At 45.9% G+C, this 20,165-nt stretch overlaps 1 protein-coding gene across 1 annotated transcript; it reads left to right on the top strand.

The window, feature by feature from the left end:
• The first annotated feature begins 8,546 nt into the window (after positions 1 to 8,546).
• On the top strand, positions 8,547 to 19,466 carry PLPBP (pyridoxal phosphate binding protein). Its single transcript, XM_065399123.1, has 7 exons — positions 8,547 to 8,612; positions 9,669 to 9,704; positions 10,475 to 10,550; positions 13,047 to 13,181; positions 14,363 to 14,505; positions 16,791 to 16,889; positions 17,768 to 19,466. Exons 1-7 carry the CDS (start codon positions 8,562 to 8,564, stop codon positions 17,894 to 17,896), a joined length of 669 nt encoding a protein of 222 aa, XP_065255195.1. The 5' UTR covers positions 8,547 to 8,561; the 3' UTR covers positions 17,897 to 19,466.
• The last annotated feature ends 699 nt before the right edge of the window (positions 19,467 to 20,165 follow it).

Below are 20,165 nucleotides of genomic sequence, written 5' to 3'. Positions count from 1 at the left end.
ACTTGTAGCTTTAATATTTTTTCAAGCATGAATGAGCTGGAAACATATTAGTGTGTACCTGGACAAGGCGTGGGAGGGGAAAGAGTTCTACTCTGGTCCCTCAGCTTCACTGTGACAGTTCAGGCATCTGTGTGCAGAGCAGAAATGTACACGCTGTGAGCATGCTGCCTTTACCAATGTGCAGAGTGACTTGACTTGGAGTATAATTATTGGATGCCAGTGACAAATTTCTAGGGTATGGAAGAGTTTGAGGGGAATAATTTTGTTTGTTAACATGGTTGTTTTACCTTTAACCTGACGGGGCCGCATGGTGTGTTTTTAGAGCAGCTGTGTAAACACTGTCATTGTTCTGAATATCAGAAGAGAGAGGAAGGCAGTTGCCTTGCATCAGAAGACACATATTTTGGTTCAAGGTACCATGTGACTATCTTCCCATTAGATTTGAGGTGATAAAGACTGGGATTGTCACAGGACCCAGGGCAGTGGGGTATCCAATTCCTGCATAGAAATTCCTTTAGGCTCCCTTAACAATTCCAACTAGAATGTGTGATTGGTATTGTTTCAGCAGTGCTGTGAATGACCCCAGCCCTAAGTCCTTGCGCTGCGAAGCTTCATCACTTGCTCAGATCTAATACATGGAACAGTAATTGGGGCCTGGAAAGCTTTGGAGACAGGGAGGCTTAGTGAACTAAGTGTCCGTTTAATAACTTTTTTTCAGTACCTTTGGCTGTGCCCTAGAGCAGCCATTCCTCACCAAGGGGGGGCTCAGGCTCTGTGGACATGCAGTCCTGCCCTTCCTTGCTGGGACTGCCCATAAAGAGGCCAAAAGAAATGTTGTGATGTGGACACCAAGAGGCTAGACGGAGTCCTGCGGCTCCTTCCAAAAAAGCCTCTGATGGCAACGGCTGGGTGTAGTTGAAAGGGCAGTGTCCCATTGTGAATACCTCTAAGCCATCCAGTCCTCAATGTTTTAACAATAAGAAATAACATTAACTAAGTTTCCCATCTGTAAAAAGGGCTAGTGATACCATCCTCTGTAAAGCACTGTGGTGGGTGCACATGTAAAGCGCTGTGTAAGAGCCAGGTGTTGTTATTACCAAGAACCCCATAGTGTACAATAGGATGAGTCAGCCTCCCTGAATTAATTAAAGCTAAGGTACCTTTTCTCTCTTCAGTTTCCTGTCAGAACAAAGGAGTAACCAAGCAACCAAATAGCTCAATTTGCTGTAATTTTTCTGAGTCACGAATGCAAAACATGAGCTAGGCAATTTAAAACAGTTAAACACTTATACGCCTGGGCTGGATGAAAGAAAAGGCCATCATGCAATAATTAGTGGCTGTGACTGATTTAGGCAAGATCTTGTCTTGCATAATGTGCTGCTTGCTTTCTAACTTGGTCTGCATTAAGGAACAACGAATCATTGTGTGACCCACCACACACACACCTGTTTACAAAATGGGGAATAACTGGCTAGGTGTGATCATACTGCTGACAAGGATCGGGGGCTGATAGTGGATCACAAATTGGATACGAGTCACCAGTTGCGAAAAAGGCTAATACGCTGAGGTGTCGTAACAGGAGTATTGTATGTCTGACACAGGGGGTAATTGTCCTGTTCTGCTTGGCACCAGCTGGAGTACTGTGTCCAGTTCTGGGCAGCCCACTTTAGGAAAGATGTGGACAAATTGGAGAGAGTCCAGAGAAAAGCAACAAGAATGATAAAGGTTTAGAAAACCTGACCTAGGAGGAAAGGTTAAAAAAAAGCATGTTTAGTCTTGAGAAAAGAAGGCTGTGGAGGACCTGAAAAGTCTTCAGATACGTTAAGGGTTGTTATTAAGAGGACAGTGACCAATTGTTCTCCATGTCCACTGCAGGTAGGACAAGTAGTAATCAGCAGCACTCACCTGGGATGTGGGAGACCCAGGTTCAATTCCTCTTTCTGGATTTGAACAGGGGTTTCCTACCTCTGAGCCGGGAGTTGGGCTGGTTCCTGTCCATGAATTGTTAAAATGAGAGAGGGGTGTGCTGGCTGGCTTAGGCGGTCCCTGCCTAGCTTGCTGGCTTGTGTGGATCGCATTCTTCAATGCTCTCTCTGCCCATTCATTGTAGAGGGAGCCTAGCTGCCTAACTTGTTCCTGTGATATTCTACATTCCTAAATTAGGTGCTGTGATGCTCGACGTTGCAATGCCTAAGTCTCTTTGTGGATCCTACGCATGGAGAGGCGTCAGGAGAGCAGAGGTCAGTGCCAAACTTGAACATGACTCTCTGACTCTTAGAGAATTAGGTAAGGAGGGGGAGAAAAGGGCAAACAAAATGAGTTAAAAGAATAAAGTAAAGCAAAATAAAAATAAATTAACCATAAACATTGGAGCCAGCAAAAATAGCTGGGTCCTAGCCAGGGCTTACTGCCCAGGCCATAGCGCTCCTTCTCAATAAAAACATCTGTCTGAGCTCTCCAGTATTTACAGTTCTCATTTAATGCAGCAGGGACTGAAGGGAGGGACCTGGCAAAGGAAGATTTAGCTTCCTGTTTACCCTATTCCTCATTTTCAAAAATGCATATTAATTGGCTGTTAAATGGGTGCACTCAAGAAAGTGGGCCCAAATGGGTGTCCTTGTCTCATTTCCCACAGAACCTCGACATGACCAGCTGCCTCTCCTATGATTCTGCTGTCTCCGTTCCTGGCCAGCCTTGTGCTCAGAAGTTTGCAAAACTGTGCTCTTTGCATCCTTTCTGACCGGAGTTACTATTTTTCAGCCACTGAGAGTGTGTTTGCTGGGGAATAAAGATGAAATCAGCCTCTGAGGATTTAGTCTGAGTTTAGCGGCACTAATTCTTGTTGCATGTGGTTCCATATGAAGTCAGTGGATAAATATTTTCTGTTACACAATGCTGCCATGCTTTTGAGAGAAGGATTATATTAGATATATCTGTGAAGATAAAAGGAGCGAGAAACCAAACCCTTTTTCCAATGAAGAGCAGGCCTTTTTCCAGTACCCTGTCAAATTCCTCTCTTGTGTATAGAAAAAGGCAAGAGCTCACTTGTTGACATCATTCAGTAATTCCCAGGTGGTTCTGTGATGCAGAGCCTGTAGGACAGTGAAGTGACTTCATTCAACAAATGTATTTCACTCAGGTGGTGTGTGATGACAGTTGGAAAAGCAACTATAACAATGCCATCATGGGGTTTCATGATTCAGTTATTCCAGATCAAATTTGCTCAGATGACAGATTCTCTTATTGACCGCATTGCAAGCTCTACCTAGACCTGAAAATCCAGCCGTGCTTTCTGCCCATGGCATCAGCACCAGCAATAAAGATTCTGTGGTTGGAAATGAGCTAACTCTGGTTATGATGTACAGGGCAGAAGATAATCCTCCTTCTCATATTCTTCTGCAGCCCTGCAGTTGCTAACAGGTCTTTTGATGAAATTCACCCTTATGTACCACTTAAATGATGCATAGGTCTTGAACTCCACGGGAGTGAATTTCATCTACATTGAGATAATCACTTCTTTAGAATATGGCAACATTCATGTGGAAAATGTCTTGTTACCGTAGAACTATCAAGATGTTAACAAATGGGAATTTGTCTAAACAACATTCCTTTTGAAATAAAGGAGAAGGTCATGGTTTAAATGTTTATATGTGGAAAATGTAGGGTGTTTCCTCTCTTAGAGTCATGGATAAACCCTGTATTTCTCATGCAGCCTCAGGTGTTATTTTTGCTTTTTGTTCTTTTCCTATGCTATTATCTGTGGTGCTTTTTAAAAATCCTGTTCTGTTATAACCCAGGCTGGAACTCTAAACCTGTGGAGTTAGAGTTATTTGCCTCTGGATTACTGCATGAGTTAAAAAAGAAATGTATTCCCCTGATCATCGCAGGGCAAGAACATCTTTCAAACAAGAATCTTAGTCTATGTAGCTCAACCCTACATTAAGTTGGATGTCCACATTTTTACATGTAATTTTCCATGAAAAATAAATGGGTTTTAACTAAGAGAATAAAATATTTCATGAAAGCCCGTGCTCCATGGGTTTTCCCATCCCTTGTTTGAACTTGTTCTGCATCACAGTGTGATCATGTTGCATCATAAAGTTATTACAAAAACAAATTGTCTCTGAAAAGATAAATTTTCAAAGGTAGCAACCCTATTTGGGGTTAGGGAGTGTCATATAAAAACATTAGAGAATCAAGCCCCGCTTAAATAAACCAGAGCCTACAGTGTGGTTTCTAATTCATTTCCAGCTGCACGTCAAAGTATTGGTTTTGATTTTTCAGTGTTGTAGTGTTGGGCCCTGTCTAGGTATTTGTATGGCTTTCGGGTGAGTGCATCACAGACATTAATAAATGCACCTTGTCAACATCCCTGTGAAATCCCCAGTTTGTCAGTGGGGAATTGAGGCACAAAGCATTTAAGGGTCAGCTTTTCAAGTACTCAGCACCCAGATCTGGGATCAAACTTTCAACAGCTCGGCTCCCATTTAGTTGTCTCAGTAAGGGCTAGATTTTCAAAACCATTCGGCACCCCAAAGCTCCCCTTTGGCCAGATTTTCAACAGAGTTCAGTACCCAATGTGCACAACATAACATGCTGATCCCTTTGGAAAATCTGGTCCTAAGTGACTTCCCCATGGTTGTCATAGTGAGTCTGTGGCAAACCTGAGACTTGAACCCAGACCACTGCCTTAAATAGAACATCATTCTGTTTCACCATGCAATGCAAAAGTGGCAGGGAAGCTCTAGTCCCTAAATGTGTACGTATATAGGCGGGGCCTGGGTGTTTTCAACAAGTGGCCCCTATCTCTGTAATTCCTTCCTTCCTTTGAGTCAACATAGTCCAACTTGGTTGCCCTTCAGGCCAGACTGTGTGTGAATTCTGATTACCCAGCTTTTCTCTGAGGCTTTGTCTTGACAAGGAAAAGTGGTTGAGTTTAGACCAGGCTTAGCTAACGTGCTGGCTAAGCCCACCCTAAACTCAACCAATTTTCCTAGTCAACATAAAGCCTCGGGGAGTTGTGGTTGATGGGAGTGTTGTTTCATTTGTATTAGTTAAAAGGATGCTGTGAACTTTAATTTGCCCCTGATATATATGTTGTAAAGAGACACTTTTATAACCCCTAAGACTGATGGAAACATCTGTATAATGAAAAAACAAACAAACACCAGAACCAGTCATTTTTGAACAAACATTCTTCTGCTGTGTGTGAGCCCCAAGCAGGGCGCCTCTGAACAACTGGAAGTGAAATTGATTATAAACAAAAGTGAAATTGACTTCATTGATTTCCAGCATCTAAGCTGAGTGAAAGGCAAAGAGTAAACACAGTACATCAGTTATGAAAGTAAGGGATGATCAGGTTGTTTTCACTTCTAACATTCTAAGGTGTCTTTAATAACATAGGTAAGAAATGTGTTTCTTTACAACATATCAATGTTAAGATAGCAGCAGTTTCCCCTTAATATGGACTTGGCTGATGTTTAGGTCCAGAACTACAAAAAGACTTAGGCACCTAACTCCTATGCTAGGTGGGTGGACAAGGTCTCCCTTATAGCATGCTTCTTTAGGATGTGGGAAAACCTAGTGCAATTCCCTGCTTTGACTGATAAGAAGAAAGGATTTGAATTTGGGTTTCACTCTCTCAGGTGCATGCCCCTTAACCACTGGACTGTAGGATAGTTTGATGGGGGGCTTTCATAGATGCTAAGGCCAGAAGATACCAGTGTGATCTAGTCTGACCTGCAGGACTTCACCGAAATAATTAATAGAGCGTATCTTTTAGAAAAACAGCCTATCTCAATCTCTCCTGTTGTCACTGTTCCACTGCATATAAATAGTTAAGTATACTTCGGCTAGACAGAGTGAGTAAGAATGCTCTTTAGTCCAGTGGTTAGGGCATTCACTAGAGAGGTGGGAAACCCTCACCGCTCATCTCTGCCCTTGCTTTTTTACTGACAGAAACACAAAGCACAGTATCGATGTAATATATTAAATGATACAAGAATTTGCTCCTTAAGGGGAAGCCAGGCAGAAAGAACCACAAGTAACAGAGGCTAGCTGAGCAATGTAACATCCTGAGCAGACCAGAATATGTGTCTTGTTAATTAGTATTGTCAATGTACTTAAAGGTGAATTGATGATGCCTCTCTACAAATACTGGCTTTCTTGTTATAGTTAATGGCATCACAGGGATAATTAATGGCAATTAGTTATCCAATACTTGCATTACACCTATTGCATCATGCTCATTAACGGTTGTTGTTTGATGTGGGTGCTTGTAAGCTCTTGGCCCTGCCTGCAGCTGACTGTAGTCTATGCAATGCACCCGCTGCACGACACGCACACAGCACCCCTGGAGTGGGCCAGCACCGCTTTGCAGGGTGCATGGGCACTGCCTAGCAGGCTGCCACTCCTGGGCGGTGCTTAGCCCTTCACTATGGCCGACCTTCCCAAAATGGCCACTGCGCGCGGCCAGTCTCAGGGCGCAGCCTCGCTTCCGCGGCCCCACCTCCCACAGCGATTGGCCGGATGGGTTGGAGGGTGCGCGCCGATTGGCTGAGTGGAGGGGGGCGGGCGGGTGTGGCGGAAGTCGGGCCGGGGGTGGCTGCCCGGCGGGGGATGTGGTGGAGAGCAGGGATGGCAGCGGGCGAAGGGCTGGGCCGGGCGCTCCGGGCAGTAACGGAGCAGATGCAGCAGGCGGTGGCCAGGCGGCCCCAGGTGAGAGGGGCGGGGAACCTACTCGCTGGGCCCCCAGCACGGGGCGGCAGGGCCTCTCCCCCAGTCCCCCCCCCGCTGGGGCCCCCTAACACTGGGGAACAAGCCCCCCCAGCACTGGGAGCAGGGCCTCTCCCCACCCGCTGGCTCCGTGTGGTAGGGTGAGTTTCTGGGCGGAGGTTGGTGGGAGGTGGGTGCTAAGGAGTGAATGGGTGGATTGGGTTGGCCTAGCCTAGGAAGTGTTTGGGGCTGGCTAGTTGGGAGTGGGGGGTTATTGGGGAAGGAGTGTTTAAGGTGGGGAGGGCGAAAGAGAGTCGGTAGGTGGCTGCAGAGCGTCTCTCCCTGAGCTGGCTGGGTTTTCTCTTCCCTTCCCCTCAGTTGAAATGATTGGTCTGGTTTTTATCATTCCCCCAAATCCTACGAGTCGTGCATATGGGGGTCTCATACACCTAATCAGAGCACCCCAGCTGCTTTAGGGGCTGCTGTCCTCCTTCCATCCCCAAGATATGCTCCCCGTTACCTTCTGAAAATCTCCCACCCCTGCCAGCACTGGGCTACTAATCGGCTCTCTCTGTCTGCTGCTTCTAAAAGCATGGGCAACAGGAGGGATTATCCCAGCCCACATATTTTTGTGTTGTATCTAATGGAAGGAAAAATCAGGGCATTTTTTGCCTTCCCTGAGGGATTCTGGTAGCGTAACTAATCTAAGCACCCAATACATTTCTCCCAGCTGTCATCTTCAGTCCAGCTCTGGCTGCTTGAGTGGCATAACGTGGAGCTTGAAAGAAGGCCCTACTTTTTCTATACTGGGGATTTCTCACTCTCCTGAAGTACATGCCTCATTGGGCAGGAAGAGGTCAAGAAATGTTTGTAGGGAATTAGCTGTAAAAAATGTGTGTCAAAAGTTCTGTAAGGTCACACCACTGGGGAAACAACATTGTGTTGGGAAGTTAACAAACATATTAACTGACATGTTGAACATGATTTTGTACTTAATGTGTACAAGGACAGATGTGGTTAATGACACACTAGCTGGTTGTAGCTAACCTTAGGAGCAGGCTAGGGTTAACCATTTAACCCTAGGCTGGTTTTTGAAAAAACATTGTCCTTGTCTACATGAGGTGCAAAGTCACATTAAACACTAAGTTAACGCATCTTCTAACATGATGCTTTTTCTCAGTGTAGAGGTGGCCAAATTGTCAGTTAAGATTACTGGACCTCATATACATGGGGAGCTGTTTCTGACTGAGTCCATCTGTGAATGCTTTTCTTCCAGATTAGTTTATTCCACGTTGGAATAAGAGCAGTTGGAATAAAAGCAGCCCCATGGAGTTAATCAGGAATAGTTACTCTGCTTTAAATTCATACCCTTCCTTATTCCGTATATCTTGCAGGTGTAGATAAGCCCTTAGAGCATCTCGCCAGCATGGCCCTTATGACCCCAAGCAGAAGAGATCCTCATCAAGACAGTTATTGAGTTCTTCCCCTTAGTGGCATATTGTGGCACCTCCTGCACTACAGAGCAGGCTGGTCTAGAATACAGGCTTTTGGAGAGAGAAGGGACTCTTTTAAGTAGCCTGCCATGAGGATAACTCTTATTCCACTAGATCTTGAATAGCCCTCTCAACTGAGGTTTGGTTCTGGTATTCGTAGAATCAAAGAATAATACAATATCAGGGTTGGAAGGGACCTCAGGAGGTCATCTAGTCCAATCCCCTGCTCAAAGCAGGACTAATCCCCAACTAAGTCAATTCATGCCACTGACTTCTCATAACTGCTTCCTTTGACAGGGTCTCCCTGCTGTACAGCCTCGACTCGTGGCTGTGAGTAAAACCAAACCTGCAGACATGGTTATAGAGGCCTACAATCAAGGGCAACGCAGTTTTGGAGAAAACTATGTAAGTCCCCCCACCTTTCTCCCATTATTTCATAGGCTTTAAGGCCAGAAGGGACTGTTGGGATTTAGTCCGGCATACTGCATGGTACAGGCCATAGAATTTCACCCACTGAAATCCTGCATCTGGCCCAAGAAGTTGATCTTGAACTACAGCATGCCTTTTAGAAACTGTCTGACAAGCATTCGCTCTTTTGTGGTGAACCCTTAAGCTTTAGCCCTTGGGTGACTAGTAAAAGCGGACTCCACTTTGAATCCACAGTTAGGTTTTCTTTTGTGGACTGGAGCATTTTTCTTTATTTTAAGGTTGTTTAACCACCACTGTATGAATTCTTGTCTTCTAATTTCTTGACAAATGCTATAGTTCCATTCTAGACAGTAGGACATAACGGAAAGGGGAGTAACTGGGTATTTTATCCAGTAAGCCATAATTCTGGGCTGTGGTATTTCGTGGCTGGCTCCTTTGCTTACATCCTGCTCTCTTTTTGCAATTAAACGCCAGGCAGCAGGGTAAAGAGGGGAGAGCTATAAGCAGTGCCTGAAACTTTGATATTTCTGTACCAGATACCAGCACTTTTAGCTGACCTCCTGTACAGCAAGGATGCTAGCTTGTGGCCAGGTGTGTGGGGGGGGGGGAGGGGGGAATCCAGATGTGCGTTCTTGGTAAAGTAGTGAGAAAGAGTGCCCTGTATCTGAATGCTGTTCAAAGTGGCAGTACAAGTAAAAGCGCACTACTCAACTTCAGTCGTCTTCTACCAAATGCCAGACTCTCAGCTGAGTGGTGCTTGTCCGTGTTATACTCCATGTAGCACCTTCTGCTTGTGATGCCAATGTATTACATCCATTAGCATTACTGGGTGCTACAGAGGAGAGAGCAGTCCCCATCTCACCATCATCCCCATAGACACTCCATGGAAAGTCCATAGTTGTGTATTTGCTGGTACAGTTGTATGGTGTGTCCCAGGAACGCTGGTTGTGGCACAGTACCTCTGCTCTTCCAGCAGAAAATGGAGAAGTGCCTGACATAGTTTTAACGAGAGGATGTCTTTAATTCACTCAGGTTCAAGAGTTGCTAGAAAAGGCATCAGACTCCAAAGTAAGTTTACTGTTTTTTTTATATAGTCTTCTTTTCACCCCCAAAGTATCTTTACAATTAGGCAGACGTTCCATCTATGTTTTAAGGAATCAAGGTGGAGGCTGAAGGAGGGTGGGGCATCCTTAGCTTCAGGCCTGTTTATCGGAACTCTTGAAGCTCCTGTCTATGAGCACAGTTAGTCGTGAGGCTTGCGTGTGGACCCTGCATTGCCAATAGTGCAGTGGCTCTCAAACTTTTTTACTGGTGACCCCTTTCATATAGCAAGACTTTGAGTGCGACCCCCCCCCCCCCCCTTATAAATTAAAAACACTTTTAAAATATATTTAACACCATTATAAATGCTGGAGGCAAAGCGGGGTTTGGGGTGGAGGCTGACAGCTCGCAACCCCCCCATGTAATAACCTCATGACCCCCTGCGGGGTCCCGACCCCCAGTTTGAGAACTCCTGCAATAGTGGTCTCTGCCACTGGAGATACAGGCTGTTCTCAGGTTTTAAAGACCAGTGATAATGACTTGCTTTTGAAAAACCACATTGTTTTACGGTTAGTTTTTTGCCCACACTTTGCATAACATTCTATTCCCTTAGTCCTCCCCACAGCAACCAACCTCACTTGCACCAGAAGCACTGTCTGAGCCAAACTTCCCTCAGTAAATTACAGAAAGAGGTGCCTGGTGATTTTTTCCCCCTAGACACAAACAGCCCCACATGCTTTTTGGTTGGTGAAAAAATTGCAGTTCAAACCTGATTAACTCTTTCTCTCTGTTCTCAGATTCTGTCTTCATGTCCAGAGATTAAATGGCATTTTATAGGCCATCTGCAGAGGAACAATGTCAACAAACTGATTGGTAAACTTAATTTAACTTCTTTATGCTCAGTGTCCCGGGGCAACAAATTCTTCCTATGTCATAACTTGCTTGATTAACCCATTAGTGCAGTTGATTACAGGCCACGAAAGCATGGTCCTGGCTTCATGTTTTACTTTTACTTCTGTCTGCTGTTATCCCCTGCCATAGTCCACTGCTGGCTGGAGGCAATTCAAAATAGCTCTGTGATACCTTTGCTGCACAGGGGGCCGGGAGCCCCTTAGTTGGGAGAATATGACTTTGGTGTCTCTGATATTCGCCTCTGACTGCAAGAGAGAACTGCTTTTGTGTTCATGAATTTTCATATACACTAAAATAAAACGCAGCCTGTGGAACTCATTTCCACAAGACATCACAGACCAAGAGCCTAGCAGGACTAAAAAAGACTAGACAGGTGCATGGATAATGGGACTATTCTGCGATTTCAAGGTAAAACTTTCAAAAGTGCCTAAATGAGGCCTTGGCTACACTAGACAGTGTTGGCTGGTATAGCTATACAGCAAACCCTCCTAGTGTAGATGCGGTTCATATGTACCAATGGGTGGTTCTTCTGATATATCTGTTACCCAGCAAAATAAGCTGTGGCTATGTCCCCACTACAAAGATAAGTTGACCTATGTTAAGTCGACCTTACAGCCACTGGAGTAATTACTGTGGTGGCTGCTGTCCACGTTACCCTCCTGACTGAAGAGGGGCAGTGTGGGGGGGCTGAGAGCTCCAGGGGAGCTCCAGCAGGAACCCAGCTGCCCCTGGGGCTTGTCGCCTTCCAGCTCCCAGGCAGCAGTGGGGATGGAGGGCCAGCCACCCGGGGCTTCTCGCCTCCAGTGGGGAGATCCGCATCCGGAGTTTGGCCGGCTACCGTGCTCCCAGAAGACAGGAGGAGTGGGGAGCCCAGCCGGCAGCCCAAGCTGGGAGCCTGGGTGGCAGTCTGGCTTGGAGTGGAGACCGGCAGCAGCCCAGCTTTGATCTGGCTTTCTTGTCAATTTCATGGCTCCAGTGGAGCCATGAAATTGACGAGAATGACAGCCAACAGCCCCTGTAAGACTGCATTGCCCTAACTACACCAAAATAAGCCCTACCCCTCTTATTGAGGTGGTTTTATTATGTCCGCCTAGCAGGGGAGTTACATCGGCGGGAGGAGCATTTCAGTGTGTACGCCTCCACTGTTTTGTCGACAAAACTCTGTAGTGTAGACAAGGCCTAGATCAGAAAAAACACTCCTGTATTACTGCATCTACACTAGGGCTTTTGCGGACTCAACTCTAAGTTTTGGAAGGGTTGTAAAACCTCTTGGGTGTGCACCAACTTCTATTGGGGGTGAGGAGGAAACTTCCTGGGGAGTAAAGACTCATACCTACTCACAGGAGGTTTGTTGCAGCTGACACTGGCTACTGGGGAAGACAGGATCCTGAACTGGGGATGGGGCTATGGTCCAATCCCATCTGGCAATTCTTGGAATAGTATTTCATTGATCCAGGGATCAATGAATTTTTGTTGTTTACTTAGCTCTTCTACAGCCCAAGCTCTCTCTGTGCTGGGTCACTGTGACCTCTTATAAGAATGGGGGAGATGATGTCGCACAACGGAGGGATATTTTGGTATGTGCCATTTGTAGCAAGTAGTCAATCTGAACTGCCACATCTGCTAAATTGGCCTAACATAGTCTGTGTGTTCCACGGCAAATGCACAGTGTAGCACCCTGAACGTGCTGTGCAAAGTCTAAAGTCTGTCTTTGGTGTATGGCACTAAAGAATGATTGAAGCCTCGTGGAAACCTGGTGACAAGATCGTTCTGTTTCTGTATCTCTGTTACTGATGCCTGTCTGCATGTTTGTTCCTCTGCCCCTGCTGCTTCCCAGAGAGAGGCTTATGACTTCAAGTGGGGAGTAAACAGCAGGAGCAGATGATCCAAAGAACAACCACCATGTTCCTCGTACAAATGGCTTTGGTAACAAAGAGCAAGGCAAGAAAAATACAGTAAGCTCTGGGGGTATAAATAGAACTTTAAGCTAAACACTTCCCGCACTGCAGCTTTAAGGTTTAAGAAAGCACTGTGGCAGGTTAAATCCTCTTTCAATCCATTTCTTTCCTTAACAGAGATTTTCAACTATTTCATTTGGTTTGCAACCAAAATTTCTCTCTCCATCTCTGCCACTTACATTTGTACCATCAAGTTGGGTGCCATTTTGCATTTAGCTCCTACAGTGCCATACGTTCTCACTGTGCTGTACAAACACAGACTAATCCTCGCAGCCCTTGTGAGGGAGGGTGGTTCTGTTCATTTCATTTTATGGATAGGGAAACTGAGATCCAGAGGTGAAAAGACTTGCCCAAGGCAAATGTATTGGATTCGGGATTGGGACTTGGGAGGTCCTGGCGACAGTTAACAAGAGGCTATTGCCAGTGGAGGCAGACAGTGTTCCAGCTACAGCTGTTTGTGCTTTTGAAGTGCCTTCAAATCTGCCTTATTTCTCCCTAGCTGTCCCCAATCTGTTTATGGTGGAAACGGTGGATTCTGTGAAACTGGCAGACAAAGTGAACAGCTCGTGGCAGAAAAAAGGGTCACCGCAGAGGTTAAAAATCATGGTGCAAGTTAAGACAAGTGGAGAAGATAGTAAGTGGTTGGACACTTGAGCTAATGACATTCATGTTCTGTTAGCACTGTTGATGGGTACAATATAGCTGGGTTAGATTAATGTGTGTATTTAAAGAGCTACTCTAGGTCTGAAATTCAACCTGCTTTCAGTGTTTTAAAATGGAGTATCTCTTTCCAGTCTGAATAGCTCAGTTAAAAAACCTGCATTATCACTGAGAAATTGGGGAGGCGGTAAATCCGGCAGGAGAACAGGAAAAGCATGGCTTGGGTGTCCTTTGCTGGCATCACCAGAGCAGTTAATGCTGTTCCTCACATTGGCCTGGCCTCAATTGTGCAGCAAACAAAATGTTTGTTTCAAATGCCATTGGAAACGTGGGGGCACAGGAGGGCAGCCTAGCTTGCCTAACAGAAATCAAGCAGGTATGTGGTGAGACATACACGTGCATTTTTAGGCCAGGTCTCCACTTAAGTTTTTACCAGCATAGCTATAGTCCGCTGGGGTGCGTTTTTTGTTTTGTTTTAACAAATCACCTACACGGGCAAAAGCCCTGGCATAGAGGCTGTTATAGCAGCAAAAAGTGCTTTTGCCAGTTTGCCTTATTTCACTCACTGACCCAGAGTAAGCTATACTGAAAGGCAGGTGCTCTTTTCGTGGTATAACAGCATGTCTATACCGGGAGGGTTTGCCAGTTTAGTTATACCAGCAAAACTTAAGTGTAGACAAGGGCTCATATTTGAAAGCACAGAGGAAGTGTTGCAGAGAACAGAGTAAGCAAGGCACTGTCACCATCTCTTTCAAGGTTGATTTTCTTTTAACATCGATAGATTTTTTTTTTGTATTGCAGACCTTCTGGGTGTTGCTCCTTCATCAGGTGAAGCAAGTGGTCCAAGTGCCCAAGGTGGCAGTGCTAAGGAGAATGCATAGGAGACTTCTCAATACTCTAAAACCGCTAGACCACCCCAGATGTTCCACAGCTCTTGAAGGGCTGCAAGTGGCTGTGGCTGTACCACTCTGTGCTCCATTTGTGAGAGCCCCAGCGTCTAGTTTGATACTGCTGTAGGCCATAGATTTTTAGTGGGCTGAATTACAACAAAGTGAAAACCATATCTAGGCAGCCTCTGGCTCTGAGCAGGGAACTCGATATGGAGTTTGGCGTGTGTTGCTGTTTCACCATTGCGGTATATGCCTTCTTTTTCAGGTAAGCATGGTCTCCCACCTGGAGAAATAGTGGGAACAGTGGAGCATATAATCAAGGAGTGTCCAAGCCTGGAGTTTGTGGGTCTGATGACAATTGGCAGCTTTGGACATGACCTTAGTAAGGGACCAAATCCTGACTTCCAGGTAAGACTTACCTGGGGCCAAGTCTTTGGACTCACTGGAAATCAGTGGCAAGATTCCCATTGCCTGGGACCACAGTTTAGCCCTTCTGACAGTAATCCTGTCTAAGGCTTGTGGAGGACAGAGCTAAATGTGTGCAGCGCTAAATAGACCACCACCCCCACGCTATTCATACAGCTCCCATGAACCCAACTGACCGAGACTGTGCCATCTCTTCCGCAGTGAGGCAAGGAAGTGGGTACATAGCAGCAGGCTGAGAGAGGTGCAGCTTCCAGTTACAGAACAGCCAGTTAAGGGCTACTGTTGCTTAACTCTTCCAGTTGAAAAGGCTGACTGCAGAAAGGCCTGCTGGGAGATACAGTAGCGTGACTGTAAGCCAGTGCGACCAGCTCCCCGGCCGTGGTGTCAGAACTCCCAACGGCAGCAGAATTTCAGTCCCTTTCTTCAGGGATGGGTTTAATTTTCAAAACCAGAACAGATCCCCAGGTGTGGCTGCATGGTGTCTCCTCAAGCCTCTTCCTCGGAGAGATTCTGCCTCTGCCCTGTGTATACAGGAGGTGTCTCCAGCAGAGTCTTCCACTTACCTGGTGGGGAAAGGACCTGGAAGGGGGCTCTCCCCAAGTCCCTGCAGGAGTCTCTCCTAACTGAGCTGCTTGCTGGCCTTTCATTTGAGGACCAGGTGATCTGCAGGCTATGCCTGATTCCTGGCCTAGGACCTATTGCCTGGGCGATGCATGATTAGACACAGTTGCAGCTAAGCCCAGCTCCCTTAAAAGGCTGCCTCACCATGTGATCACAACCTTATGCTGTAAAGATTTATAGTACGTCTATACTACAAGTGCTACAGTGACACAGCTGCAGTTACGTTGCTGTAGTGCAAACGCTGCAGCGACAGGGGGGTTTTCCGTCACTGAAGTAAATCCACCCCTTCCAGAATTTTTTCAAGCCCCTGAGTGACTTTGCGAAGTGGATCTAAGTTTTAGGTGTAGACCAGGCCTTGTCAGGATCAGGAAGAGGCTTCTGGGTTGCATAGGTCACACCTTGTAACAGAACAAATAGTTTCCCTTTTCTGAGGCAGATAACCTCTCTAACAAACTCTCATTTAATTACGATATAGAAAACATCCGTAACTGGTAGTAGCTACGCTTACTCAGTGTCACTTGTGTTTGGTAACTAATGCAGTGTTCTACAAACCTTTCCTGGGCATTGGAAGGAAGTGAATTGTTGATTGGTGTTTGTATTGTGGTAGTGTCTAAAGACTTCTGTCAGGGATCAGCGCCTATCTGCGAGGCGCTGTATTAGCCTGACACGGACGGTCCCTGCTCCAAAGAGCTTATGTTCAAAATATGACAGGCTCCAAATGAAAATAGTCTTCAACTTGCTCCAGTGTTCACTCCTTAATACTTGGCATTTCTAGAGCATTCTTGGTTTGCAGAGCATTTTGAAGACAATATCCTCAGTCCCCTCTGAGGTAGGTAAATAGTATTGTCCCCTATTCCATAAAGAGAAACTGAGTGACCTAGAGGTTAATGACTTGTTCACGGCTGCAGAGGCCGTCGGTATCAGCGCTGGGATGAGAATGTGGGAGTTCCTGACTCCTAGTTCTAAAACGCAGGTTAGGACAGTTTCACCTTGGAGGGAAGCTTTTCAGTCAGGGTATAAACCCCTGGCAACAGGATTTGGAAATGCTGATGCACCCTTATCCCTGGAGGTTCAAAGGTGTCAATGTTGTCCAATTCAGGGACTTACAAGGAAGTATAACTTATAACAGCCTGGTCCTTTGCATAATCCCACCTGTCCTCTCCTGAGGCTGTATCCAGGACATTCATAGGAGCCCATGTTGTGAAGATTGTTGAGGAAATGCACTGAATCGCCTGATCAGACAGATCTGCCTTCAGGCAAAGCTTCAACCACAACGTGCCTTTGTTGTTTTCTGCTTTGAGGGACCTGTGTCTGAGGCCAAGTAGCGTAAGGTCCCATTGCTGCTCTGAATTAGCAGGGCTGCTCCAGGCACACTGCTGTGACACCTGTATCCCTTGAGAGGATGTGAAGGCTTCTGTGTGTATTTTCACTAATGTGGCCTATAGATAAGCTGCATTGTAAATTTCCAAAAGCTCACGAGGTAACTTAAAAACAGGAACGAGTCCTTGAGAACAGGGAGAATGGGAACTGCAGCCAGATGTCGGGAATCTCCAAAGAAGAGCCGAAAGCTTGTTCCAGGGCACTGTGAAAAGCATTCAGTGTAACTGTTGAGCAGTGTGTAATCTGCCCCTTGTTTCCTCTCTTAGGTGTTGATATCCTTGCGACAGGACGTATGCGAAAAGCTAAATATCCCCATTGAGAAAGTTGAGCTGAGTATGGGCATGTCCACAGACTATCAGCATGCAGTAAGTCTGGTTTCCTTTGGCCACCCCAGATCTAAGGTAGCAGTCATCCCACTGATACTACCTCCCTCTAGGGATAGTGATCAAACAGCCAGACCTTGCAGCCCATCCTGCACTGAGATTCTGAAGCTAAGTCTCATGAGGAGCACAGCTGATCTTAACTGTAAGCCTAGAACTGGGTCATCATTGATCTCTCTGTTTGATACCTTCCCCCATTTGTCATGACCCTTCCCGGAGTAAGGCTTCCTGGAGTAAGACTTCCACATTAGTGTGACTTTGAGCACTGGTTCTAGTAAGGACACAACCTGTGTATCTAAGGTACCTACATGGACCCCATCCCTGGGGTGTCTGAGCCCTTCCCAATCGTTAATGTATTTCTCCTCACAACACCCTTGTGCGGCAAGGCAGTGCTATTATCCCCATTGTACAGTGGGACACAGAGACTAAGTGACTTGCCCAAGCTCTCCCAGGGCATCTGTGGCAGAGCAAGGAATTGAACCCGACGTTCCCAAGTCCCAGGCTAGCACCCTAAACACTGGGCCATCCTTCCTCTCTTCTTTTGTTCTAAAGCAGGAAAGCACAGGGCTAGCAAACTCGGGTCTGTTCTGGGATCTGCTGTCAGCATGGGAATACGGCTAGCTTGTTTGCTAACTTGTTCCACTGGTGGATACCTCTTGCACTATGGCTTACTACTGGAGTAAAAGATCAAAAGGGCACTTCGAAGCCCAAATGTAGAGCAGAGATTGCATGTGGGAATAGAGAAATTGTGCATTCTTGTGTGTCCTAGTGGTTAAGCCCCAAGCTGGGTTACTGATGGGGCTAATGCTCTGTGGGACAGCCACAGTGTCTGAGGGCTGTCTTGTTCCCTCTTCTCTCTACAGATTGAGGTTGGATCCACAAACGTCCGGATTGGAAACATCATTTTTGGAGAGCGGGACTACTCCAACAAACCAGCCAACGCCAGTGACACTAAAAGCAAAGTGGAGTCCTTGGCTGTGCAAGAGCACTAAATGGAAAGAGGAAAGATGCTCTAAACTACAGGACACCAGGGAGACTTAACTATGCACTTTCACCTCCTTCCGTAGTGACAGCTTGTCATGCTAGCAAGGGGAAATACCTGGTAATAGATCAGAGGTCTCAGAACCTATAACGATTATTGTATGAGAGTAGAAACTGGAATTTTTTTTTTTTTAACCCACCAACAACAAGAAAACTTGTGGTTGAAAATGACTTCAGTATCTTAGCTACTTTTAAGAACAATCACTCTTGGATAACTATATTGGATAAACGGAGTAAGCACTAGAATTGAGTTATTAATGAGCAAGAGGCATCTCCAGCAGTCTGTGATTATATTTTTAATATGAGGCGTGGTTTACCTGACGGAGAACTAACTTCTGGTTAGCCAGTTTTAATTTTGTCAGAGGCATCTCTAAATACCCACTCATCTCGAGTGAAAAGGTACGTGGCTCAATAGCTACCGTATGCCTAGGTAGAAGCTACTTTGTAGACACACATCGATAACACTTAACAGTATTGACACTGAAGAGAATATATCCGTTCTAATAACGAACAGATGAGTGAATAAAGAACACAGTTGCTAGTGCAAGTCAATGGCACACTGCTTTTGGCACATAAATTGGAAGGTGCGAGTGTGCTGGCTGACCAGAGGTTGTATTTGTCCTCTCCAGACTGGCATTGCTAACTCTTACCACTGGTGACATATCTCCTCCTGTCTTTGTAGACGGCTTTTAAGCCTTTAATCTTTTCCCCTCGTAAAGTGTTGAGTTATTTATGTACTACCCGATAAGTCCGGTTGCAGTGTGCTCTACTGGCTAGAGCAGGGAACTGTGTGTCTCAGACTCCTGGCTCTGTCATTGACTTGCTATGTGATCTTAGGCAAGCCACTTAACCACTCTGTGCCTCAGTTTCCCCATCTGTCAAATGGGGATAATAATACTGACCTACCTCACATGGAGGATTGTGAGGCTTGCTTGTCTGTAATGTGTTTGAAACCCTCGGAGGAAAGGTGCTGCAGAAATGCGAAGTATTATTACCCCATTACGTCCAGATGTACATGAAATCAGTTGTATTGCCACTGCGCAGATGCTGTAATATAGTTCCCAAATCTTTAAATTCACTTATTCATTGGCCCTGACCTCTGCTCTTTCTAAAAGCGAGAAGGGGGAAGCTCTTCCATCACCGTAGCTGTTTCATCCAGGCTTGCAGCACATAGTTTCACTGACAGTGTTTACAGCAGATCTGTTTTGTAACTCGCATTTTGACAGTCGGCTTCAGGGTCTTGTCTGTGCAAGAATGAGGAGACCTTAGTCACCAGTAGCAATACCTGCTTTTCTTGGCAAAAGGCTTCTCTCTGTGTGCGCGTGTTTGGTTAAATCAGCCGTGGGTTTTATCTTCTAAATGTAACTGAAAAGAACACACTCTTGAATCAGCCTGTCATGTTACATAGCTTCAACACTGCATGCAGTCCGAACGGCCCTCGTCAGAGCTGCAAAGGGTGGTGTTTGATCTAGTAAGTTAATAAAACCGTTGTGAATTTGAATACCATCTGTGCCAATGACAAAGCTATTAAAGATGTTATTTTTATGTTCCAATGTTTTGGATGAACGCTGCGGGCCAGTGCTAGTTGCCATGCAAGATGTCTGCATAACATGGGGCTGATGTTTACTGAGACTGGCTTGTCCTGGAGGAGGGGGCGGTTGCTTTGAAAGACAGCTGAAGCAAAGGGCCTGCCTGCTTAAGAGGAAGGGCTTCTTGATCAGAGGGAAAAATAAACGAAGGCTGAGACTGTAGAGCAACCCAAATGAGGTGAGCAGTTCTCTCTCTGTGCCTCTGGGTGGCACTGTCCCCAAATCTGTAGAGCTGGTTTAAGAGGGATATTAGTACCTTTTGGCTGTGGGGTACAGATACATCCATAATAATCCTAGGCTAAAATGGCTAGCCAGAGGTACGGAAGTGTTTGTGCTCTCCAGCCACGAGGAGGCTGGGACAGAGCAGGAAATACCTGAGCAAGGAACAGGCCTTAAGCAGAAGCAAGGGAAACAGAGAAGAAATGATAGCGAGCATTTGCCAATGATTCCCCACCCCGACTCCAAAAAATAAAAAGGAAGGTGGCAGAATGGCTATCACTACAGATTGTGTTGGCTCACCTGCCAACCAGCTATTGAGGAATGACAATCTCCTGGCCTACATGGTGCTTTTCCACCCTGAGCTCTACGGCAATAACAAGTTTGGACTATTTGTGTGTTTATACACCAAACA

This window comes from Emys orbicularis, chromosome 2 (genome assembly GCF_028017835.1).
Source record: "Emys orbicularis isolate rEmyOrb1 chromosome 2, rEmyOrb1.hap1, whole genome shotgun sequence".
In the NCBI taxonomy this organism is placed as follows: Eukaryota; Metazoa; Chordata; order Testudines; family Emydidae; genus Emys; species Emys orbicularis.
Note: the sequence above shows the minus strand (reverse complement) of the source record. Positions and strands in the feature narration are given on the sequence as shown.